The 10,018-nt window shown below is 46.7% G+C and overlaps 1 protein-coding gene across 1 annotated transcript; it reads left to right on the top strand.

Moving 5' to 3' along the window:
- The first annotated feature begins 3,854 nt into the window (after positions 1-3,854).
- Positions 3,855-9,170, top strand: LOC149350723 (uncharacterized). The gene is made up of 6 exons (XM_089579834.1): positions 3,855-4,367; positions 4,449-4,588; positions 4,706-4,808; positions 5,622-5,698; positions 7,228-7,447; positions 9,032-9,170. The coding sequence occupies exons 1-6, from the start codon at positions 4,178-4,180 to the stop codon at positions 9,115-9,117; spliced, it is 816 nt and encodes a 271-aa protein (XP_089435960.1). The 5' UTR covers positions 3,855-4,177; the 3' UTR covers positions 9,118-9,170.
- The last annotated feature ends 848 nt before the right edge of the window (positions 9,171-10,018 follow it).

Genomic DNA, 10,018 nt, shown 5'->3' with positions numbered 1-10,018 from the left:
GAATTAGATTTTGAAGCCTGTCTTTATATGGTAACTCATTAACTTGCAGCAACAAAGGCCACATACACTCCCCTGAGGATTCAAACAAAGGAACGCCATCTGTGTTCCATGTCACAGATACATCGTTCTCAGTTAGAGGCAAGCTTCTGTAAAATAGACTCTTTGTAATGTCGTCTACATCGTAGGAAGCCGGTGGACGGCGCTTGAGCAATTTTTTACTTAAGAGCAACTCCTTGATTTGTGATGCAATATCGAGAGTGTAAAAAAAAAATCCAGTTCGCAAAAGAAGTGGGACACTATGAGTAAGAGCACACTGCTGACATAGAACATCAGTATCTTCACACGGGAGTGTGAGAAGGTACTCGAAACACTCAGGACAATACACGTGTGTAGTGCGTTTGCACTCATACAACGATGAAAACTTCTTGAAAAACAAGTACTTCGTCTTCGGAATACTTGTATTTCGTGGCATGTGGGCATCAATCACATTAAGGAGGCTTTCTGTGGCTTCCTTCGAAGAATGATGTCTCAAGCTGTGGGCCATGACCATGACGAGGCTCTGGGCTTTAGAAAGTTTGGCCTCAGGATACAGCAGCTGCCCCTATATAAAACGATATTGAAGGAGACTTAATAAGTAAAAAGGCGGCTAGCGCTGCTAATAGACAGCCGGAGCACTGCCTGACGAAGAAAATCTGCACAAAATATTTAAATTGAAGCGCCAGCGGAAACTGCGCGCTAAAATACTACATTATAGTTGTGTTACGAAAAATAGAGGATTGATATTTTCATATCGCTCAGGCTAGCACGAGCACTTTAAAGGTACAAGTGGGGTACTCACCATATCGCCAGGCTCTGAGCTATCGACCTCTGCGTCTCTGTCGTCGTCATCAGAGGATGAGTCTAAGCTTTCTTCGGACGAGAAGATTTCCACGGTCTCGCTGTGAGGTGGCAAAACATCGATGCCACTGTCCTGTGAATTGGTTGCTCCTTCTTCCTCTCTCTGCTGGGTTTCTTTCCTGTGGTGCAATGACGGCGTGTCCGCAGCATTCTCCCCTTCGCTATTGCTGTCAAAGTCGTTCTGCTCTGGCGCCGAATCAAAATTACTCAGTTTTCGCCCAGCATTCTTTCGTAGTGACCGCTTTGTACGAGCGGGAACCTTGCAGGCGCTGTCATAGAGATATTGTTGATATTTTTTCGGCCTTAACATTTCTCCACCTGGCAGCAGCTGTTCAGTGCTGTCAAGTTCACGACTCGTGCAGACTGAACGCACACTCGCCACCAGCTGAAATATATTGAGTATGTCACGTGACAAAGGCGAGGAGGTAGTGCCTACCGCAGCAAGTCTCGTCATCTCGGTACATGGAATTTTCCCCATGTGGTTCTCGCTTCTGGGGAGTCACCGCAACGAGAAATCTAAAGCCGTTAGCGCGCACTCAGTTTTGTAGCAGACGACACTGCGAGTCTATGACGGCACAGCCTGGTTCAAAATGGCCGTCCCTTCAAGTGGCTTCGAATTACTATTCCTAGCTAAAATTTGCTCGTAGAGCCCTACTTCTGTTTTAAATGCGCATAATAAGGTCGTGGCTAGTAGCTTTAATTATTTTTCACGGCGATCCACCCCACGAGCCACATGGCGAGGTAGCACCCCGCTGACATCCTAAATGCTTTCAGGGTGTTAGCTCAAGCCATGTTGTAATCACCGAATTTGGGATCTGAGGCGTTTTTCAATCGGCGATCAGAAGCACGTTTTCCTGCTACACGAGCCGAAAGGCGTACTTCAGCGAGCGATTTTGACTCAAATTCTGAGCTCTAATTGGCCGAGACGGATTTGTGCTGGATTAGGCGTCTGCTACGGATCGCCTGAGCTGGAAATACTGAAGTTGTCGCTCAGTTTTCATCGCATGTCTCTTCTTGTATCTCGTTGCCCCACGCCGTGCACCTCTTACAAGGAGCGTTTATTCCGTCTTTTATTTTTTTTCATCTTTCATTATGTGCCATAAAACCTAGCAACATATCTTCCATCTTTTTCCTTATCTCTGGTTTTTTTTTTCGATGCTTTCGCTCCATCCCTGCCAGACCGACCCAGTCCTCTCCTCCTGCGTGGTTACCGCGACCATCCTACCTCTTCCTTCCTTTTCCTTCCCCCTTTCCCCCTTGAAGCGCATCATTCTGCGCTTCTTCAGCTCTTGCTTTTCTTGCTATCGCTGCCAGCTTTCGGCGTTCAGTTTCTTCCTGGTATGCATACAGGCGGTGCGCATATAGTTTGTACTGGACTGGCTGCGAACGCGGACCCGCTGAAGAACCGGGCGCGTCCCATCGACGCCGCCGAAATCCATGCGAGAAGCTTCCGTTCGGAGACGGTACGTTTTCGAAGCTCAAGTCTACTACCGCTCCTAGAGCCCCAACCCCCCTGCGCGGGAGGATCGATGTGACGATTCCCCAAGTCAGCGGACGCGAAGTACGCCGCAGGCGCCGTCTCCGCGGCACCCAGCTGCACGGGGAAGAAGGGAAAGGGAAATAAACGCTCCCTAGGAGAGGAGCCAGTTTGACTCCCGCCAGCAACGTGTACTGTCGCTTTACGGGCGCCCCTTCCCGCGCCCTCCTCAGGGCACGTCGGTGACCCGTTTCGGCATCGAACGGAGCAGCGGAACGCGTCGTGCAGACAATTAAGGGGAAGCTCAAGAAGGCAGCGCCTGGAGATTTCCAAACAAACATCGACAGGATCCTGCTTTCCTACAGAACAACGCCGCACGCGTTTACTGGGTCCCCTCCCGCTGAGCTCCTTATGGGCAGGCAACTGCAAACGCCCATTCAACGAGTGCACCCCGGCCTAAGGGCGCATGTGGACTTCAAGCAATTGAAGCAAAAGATGCGCTGCGACAACAACGCACGCAAAAGCTCTTTGCCTTCGTCCGGCGAGCCGGTCTTTGTTCGAAACTTCCGACCAGGCCCAGCTTGGATTGCCGGAACGGTTCGCCATCCCACAAGTTCTTCGTCGCTTCAAATACAGCTCGAAGACGGAACGCTGTGAAACAGACACGCGGACCATGTGCGACCGCGAAGGACCCCCGGCGTTCTCTCCGACGACGAGGAGCCTCTTCCTGCACTGGCAGCGACAACGGACACGGAACAGCTGTGCCCACCTCGCTGCTCATTAAGCACCGAGCCGTCTACAACAGCCTCGGCGCGGCAACAGCAGTCAAGTGCGGCCCCTTTGCACCCCCAGCTTCGTCGGTCTTCCCGGGTCCGGAAGCCTGTTATCTACTATGGCCTATAGAGGCGTAAACAAGCGCCGCTCGACACCAGTGCCGTGCAGCAGGCTTCATAACAAAGGGAGGAGTGTGACGATTCTCCAAGTCAGCGGACGCGAACTACACCGCAGGCGCCGTCTCAGCGGCGCCCAGCCGCTCGGGGAAGAAGGGAAAGGGAAATAAACGCTCCCTCGCTTTCCAAGGAGAGGAGCCAGTTTGACTCCCGCCAGCAACGTGTACTGTCGCTTTACGGGCGCCCCTTCCCGCGCCCTCCTCAGGGCACGTCGGTGACCCGTTTCGGCATTCGCTTCCATGCTCGCCCCTTTACAATACTATAACAATCGATAAGCCCCCCCCCCCCCCCCAATATCTCTTCCAAGAAACAGGAAAAATCACACTCTTCCTCGGCGGGACCGAACAGATGATAGCACTGCTCTTACAGCGGACAGCTTGAGAAGCTCACTCGCCTTCCAACCACCTCTTTTGAAATGAAAAAATAAAAAAAGCTCACTCTGCGCTCCCAGAACCGGTACTGCAGTGGTGGTGGTAGTGGTTTATTTTTAAAAGAAAATAGAAAAAAAGCTGAAGCAAAAGAGTGTTTCCGGCCGCGGCAATTGCTATCTAAGGGCAAGAGAAAGGGAGAGGATAGTGAGGAGAAGTATAGAGGGGAGCGACAGCAAGAAAGGACAGGGGAGAGCTTTGCACACTATTTACAAAATACAAAACTAGTAAAGTTCCCTGCATAGTTCTTGACATGGGACTGCGCATCACCCCCTCCCCACTTACGCACGCAGACACGGTACGTCACCATCGTCACGTGATTTTGTCTAACATTCTAAAAGTCCGCCGCATTTTCACGAGCCACTCTTCGGAAGGTAGAGTGAGAACGGTTTGGTTGCAATCCAGCTACCCTCGTTGTCCCCAAAATGACACATGTTCTAGTAAAATGGAACGAAGAGAAAAAATGGGACGTTTATGCGGTACGTGCCATAGACGCTGAGGCGGGTATGGCGCTTTTAACAAAGGAAAGCGCCATAGATGAGCTACGAGGAACAACAGTCATGGTGGAATGGGAAGCCGGCCAGCCACCAGCGCCGGCAACCCTTCTGGATTTCGGTAAGTGTCATCATTTACTTTTCGGCCACATTTATGAACGCCAGTACTCTGTCATGATTTGGTGCGTCGCATGAAATGCAGGCACGATGCGCGCAATGGAGCGCCAACGTACGAGACTCGTCCGGGAGTCTGAAGTAGGTGCCGTCCCGGACAACACAGAGACGCCACCAACAACAAGAGAGCCGCCGCCAACAACAGAGCCGCCACCGAAGAGGCAAAAAGTATGTGTGGTTCCCCGTTCTCCCATCTCCGGCTGCTGAGTAAAAAGAATTGCTGGCATTGCTTTTGAATTTCTTAATTCATTGATCTTCTAATCGTACTACATCGTATCGATGCAGGCATCAGCTGACTGCAGTTGTGGCGCGGCAGAGCGCATACCAAACCTGGAGCAGCAGATTGAATTGTTGGAAGAAAGGCTTGCCTCCGCTGAGAATAACTACAGTAAGTCACTTCACATGTCTTTTCTTTGTAAGCTTTTCTGCTGTGCCTTGAAATTTTGTGGCTTGTGGTTTTGTGTGTAGCTAACCAGAGTTCAAAATAAATTTAGAGCACAATGACATTTTAGAGATTTATTTTAGACGGCTAGCATATTTAAGCTTACTCTCTTCCCACCCTAGAGGATGCAGTGCCTACATCACTGCCGGCAACATCACCGAATGAACAATTTTTTTAGCAGCCTAGGAAACACTGTAGGGATCTCGTACATTCCGCGCATTCCTTTCCAACATGATTGCTGCCGTGATTTGCAGTAGCACTGATCAAGTGGCATAAACGTCTACTGTTGAGTACTTTATCGAAATCGTCTTCATTGGGCTGTAATAAATCTTGTGTGTTTAAGGCGCAAGCTAGTAATCCGCCGCAGCCTTTAGCCATTTCATGTCACCCTCTTTATAAGATTTCAATTTTGTACATGTTGGGTACACTTTTGACCATGAAGTATTTTGTATTGGCAATTTTCACACCGTGGGCGTGCCCCTGTGGATACAATATGGCGACGATGCAATAATCGAACTTCTTAACCAAGCAGTCTCTTCTTGTAGAATAAAGGAAATATGAGTCAAAAATCGCTGGTTGGCTTTTTAAACCATTTTGGTTGCATTTATTTACTTTTTCTTGCTTGTATTCATTGACCAGAAAACATTTTAGAACTCTGCAACTTATCGTGATCTAATGTGCGCTGCGTATTGAATGGCTTTATAGGCTGATTTATCAGACCTCCCAAAACATGTTTTATGATCGTTTCTCTTTTTGCAGAATCATACAAGATGGTCAAAAAACTAGAAAAAATTCTGACGCAAAGAAGTGAGCCAGATACTGTTGCGGTCCCAAAGGTAAATGGTTAATTTTTTTCTCGCATTGTGGATTCAAGTTTATTGGAATATGTATCGCAACATTTTTTGAGATAATTTCATACTGCTTTGAAGTTAGAAGGGCCTACTTTACATGCTGTGTACTGGGAAACTGCAATCCTTGTGGACGAACGAACCAGCAGTGGGAGTTTTAGTGAGTAGTAAATTTAATGGCATATGATACCTCGGGGTTTACCTAACAAAGCGACGTTTCCTATTAGGGACGTCGTAGTGGAGTACTCGGAATTAATTTCGACTACCGCTAGTCGGATAGACCTTAAAACGAACAGCAGTTCTTAACACTCGGCCACGGTGCACGGCATCTTGTATTCCAAAACTGGCCAATCACAACAGTAAAATAAATAAATGTTTTAATGTTTTAGTGAATTAAAAAAGCAAGGTATCAAAATCTTAGAGCACGCAATTTGTTTATTGTAATTACCTTCTTGCTTAAGTAAAAAAGAGCATTAAAGGGCTATAGACACCTAATTTTGGTGGCATGTTTTCTTCTTTGTAATGATGCGTACAACAGCCGAATGATGGCTGTGACGTCAAAGTGTGGTTAGAGGTCACCTGAGACTTGGAAAAACTGCGATATAATCACTGTTTCGTCACTTTAATTTACTACAGTACTGAAGCTAACCTTCTTCGAGCCTTGAAGACAACGTATGGAGAAGCACCGATTAAATTTTATCTTTTCATGCCTCACGTGACCTGTAACTTCTCTTTGAGGTCACAGCCATCGTTCAGCTGTTGAAACCGATACCGAAACAGCACGAGAAAGAAATTCGATTGCAAATTATTTATCGGTTGTGTTAGGATACCACGCGGTAATCCATGTATAATAATGCTTTACGCCTCATTACCAAGAAAAAACATCCACCAAAAGTCAGGTGTCTACATTCCTTTCTTTTTTGTCGTAGACAAATTTTGTGCGGCGGTCCTCAATCTGGTCGGAGCTCCACTGCGACTTAAGTTGTATCCTCTATCAAAACGCGGCCACCGCGGCCAGAACCCGACCCGAAGTCCTCGGGCTGACCAGTACGCGGGTTCGATCCCGACCGCGCTTCGATGAAAGCGAAGCCCAAGGCCCCACTGTTCTGTGCGGTGTCGTGCACGTTAAAGAATCCTATGTTAGTGAAATTTCGGAAACCTCCTCTACAACGTCTCTCATAGCGTGAAACGTCGAGAATTTCAGCAACGGCTGGCGACCTGCAAGTAATAAGCTACAGGTAGCGTGACTTCCGATACTGCCCACGCTGGGTTGTTGCCGTGTGCGTACAACATGGCTGCTCTGTCTCACTGGTGTTCTTGGTTACTCTCCTTAGTTTTTCTGTCATGAGAAGGAAGCACACATTTGCTCGTACCTCCACCTTGTTGAGCAAAGAAGAACCTTTAATGGTCGCTCTAAATAACGACCTAGCTGAAGGAGTAAGGTTCACATTTGATGTCCCTTTTTGCAAGTATGCTAACTTGCTTATCAAGGTATTGTTTGAAACTTTATTTCGCAGGTGGAAATCGGCAACGGGATTTGCGTGGACCAAACGGTCATCGACCGTTTGCTGGCTCACTGCCGAGGCCAACCCTGCAAGTTCGCCCGCCACCTCCTGCGTAGTGTATTCACAGTGGATGAACTCCGTGGCAAGTCGCTCACTGGCAAAGGCAGCAATGCCAACAAAGACGCAGAAAAAAAAGAAGCTCTTGATTCGGACCGAGTTGGCGCCATTATCGGTATGTCTGTGCATTTCATCATTTCAGCCTCGACTCGCGGCAGGAGCATTGCAAAGGAGTCTCAGAGTTTACTCTTACATAACGAAAATATGTATTTGGGCATTTTACTTACTTACCTCTTAAAGAAATCAATTTAAAGATTGTGAGTAAATGATACTCTAAGATTTCTTTGTATACAGAAGGTTCTCCAAAGCACGTGAAATGTTACAACCTGCAGCATATCGTGCTGTATTTAGTGATAACCGGAACGTCAGAAAATCTCTACTGTGGAGCATGCAATACGAAGACAATTAATTCTTTCCTTCTGGAAGGCTGGGAAAAGTCTTCAGGGAAGGATCCATATCGATCCACAAAAAGTACGCACAATTCGTTTTAGAAAGTTTAATTACGTTGAGAAAAAAGGTTTCAAGGAGAAAACAGGACCCTAAACAACGTTTTGTCCTTCTGAGATAAATTCAAATGTCATCTCTTTGATGCCGTGATTATAACGTGCAGTGAAATGCACTGTGACCAAATTCAGAATACTTAAAGGTGCAAGGGAAGAGCAATCTGAACTCGTCTTTTTGCCGCGGGAACTCGATATACACGTTCCGAGCATTCTTAGAAACTTCGGTTTATTGCCCTGCGTGGCCGATTTTCCTAATTAAATCGAATTAACGTCCGGCTCCCGCCTTTTTTTTTTAATTCTTCCGGTACGGTGGGCGGAGTCGGCCAACGCGGGGAGTGCCTTTCACCCAGTCCCGTGGCGGCTTGCCGCTCTGCCATCGGCGGAGTAATACGTAGTAATCCGTAGAAGCAAACAGCCCACTCGTATTTTTATTTCCGCGGGCTTATTTTGCGGCCATATCATCTGCGAATGAAACTATTTGTTCACGGAAACCTAAAAACAAAATAAAGCGAAAGCAAAGCCTCCACGGAGCTGGCTGAAAGGCACTCCACGCGTTGGTCGACTCCGCCCACCGTACGGGGAGAATTCAAAAAATAAAGGCGGGAGCCGCACGTCAATTCGATTTAATTAGGGGAATCGGCCGCACAGGGCAATAAGTCGAAGTTTCTAAGTATGCTCGGAACGTGTAGATTGAGTTCCCGCGGCAAAAAGACGAGTTCAGATTCCTCTTCACTGCACCTTTAATTTTTTTCTTGGAACGTACGGCTACGCTTCGAGCAATGCATGTTCTCTTACCCTCGCCGAACTAAGACTGTGGATGCACAGGTGCCAGAGATATTCCCTCCTCTATAGCAGCAGTGAGCATCTTAGCACTAAAGCTCTTATGAAGATGGGTCGATGCAGGTACTTAATATCCTATGCGGTTCTGCACTCGTCCTCCTCCAAGCGCTTTTTTATCAAATTAGGTTTTTATGTTTCCCTTGTGTTCCTCTTAAATGGATGAAATGGTAATGACGGGTAAAATGCGCATTTTGCTGCTTCCACTCTTTTTTTACGATTACCTCGTTCCATAAATGTTGCTTATGTTCTTGAACCACAATCAGAGTCCGATGCAAGGACCTGATCCCTTGAAATTGAATTCAGAGCATGCGCATGCTACAGGTGCTCTACACTTTGTTTTTCTTTTGTTTTTTTAGGCTACACATGCTCCAAATTTCCTGGGGTGGCGGTACAACAGATAAGGACAAGCCTTTCATCAATGGTGTCCAGGGAAATAAAATGACAAGGCAATTGATTGATGTAACCATTTTGAAATAAATTAATACTTAAAAGCTATACCTGATCAGTGTACTTGTTGCCAGCAGCATTCATCTATTCTTTGGGTGTTTACCACCGTTATGCGCTTCTTGCATGATAAAATCATATGGTGACAATGTTTCTAAAATTATTTCTGTCATCGCTAATCTCATCAAAAGTCAGACATTACATCCGCATTACAACATTTGACATCACATCCGCATCACAAAATCGGACATCACATCCAGATCAAAAACTCAGACATCACGTCCACATCAGGAAATCAGGCATCGCACCACATCACAAAATCTGACATCGCATCCACATCACAAAATCGGACATCACGTCCACATCAAGAAATCAGGCATCGAACCACATCAAAAAATCTGACATCACATCCACATCACAAAATCTGACATCACATCCACCTCAGGAAATCGGAAATCACATCCACATCAAGAAATCAAGCATCAAATCCACATCACAAAGTCAGACATCACATCCACACCACGAAATCGGACATCACATTCACATCACAAACTCCATAACATCCACATCACAAAATCGGCATCAAATTACCTTGAAACTTCCCACAAAACATCATCACCAGAAATCCCTTAAAAGGATTCATCATATCCTCATCAGATAATTAGTCATCACGCGCACATCAGACAATCGGCGGCAAATTTTCTGGAAACATTCCACAAAACATCATCACAAGTCTTCACCATAAATCCATCACAGGATACATCATATCCTCATCACACATTAATTCAACACATGCACATTAGACAATCGGCGGCGAATTTTCTGGAGGGCCTCGACAAGGGCTCCACACAAACATCATCACGAACACCACAGAATGTACGTTGTGTGTGATGCGATTG

The sequence above is a fragment of the Amblyomma mixtum genome, chromosome 3 (genome assembly GCF_055824585.1).
Source record: "Amblyomma mixtum isolate Tamu chromosome 3, ASM5582458v1, whole genome shotgun sequence".
Taxonomy (NCBI): domain Eukaryota; kingdom Metazoa; phylum Arthropoda; class Arachnida; order Ixodida; family Ixodidae; genus Amblyomma; species Amblyomma mixtum.
This window is presented reverse-complemented; position numbering and strand designations above follow the sequence as displayed.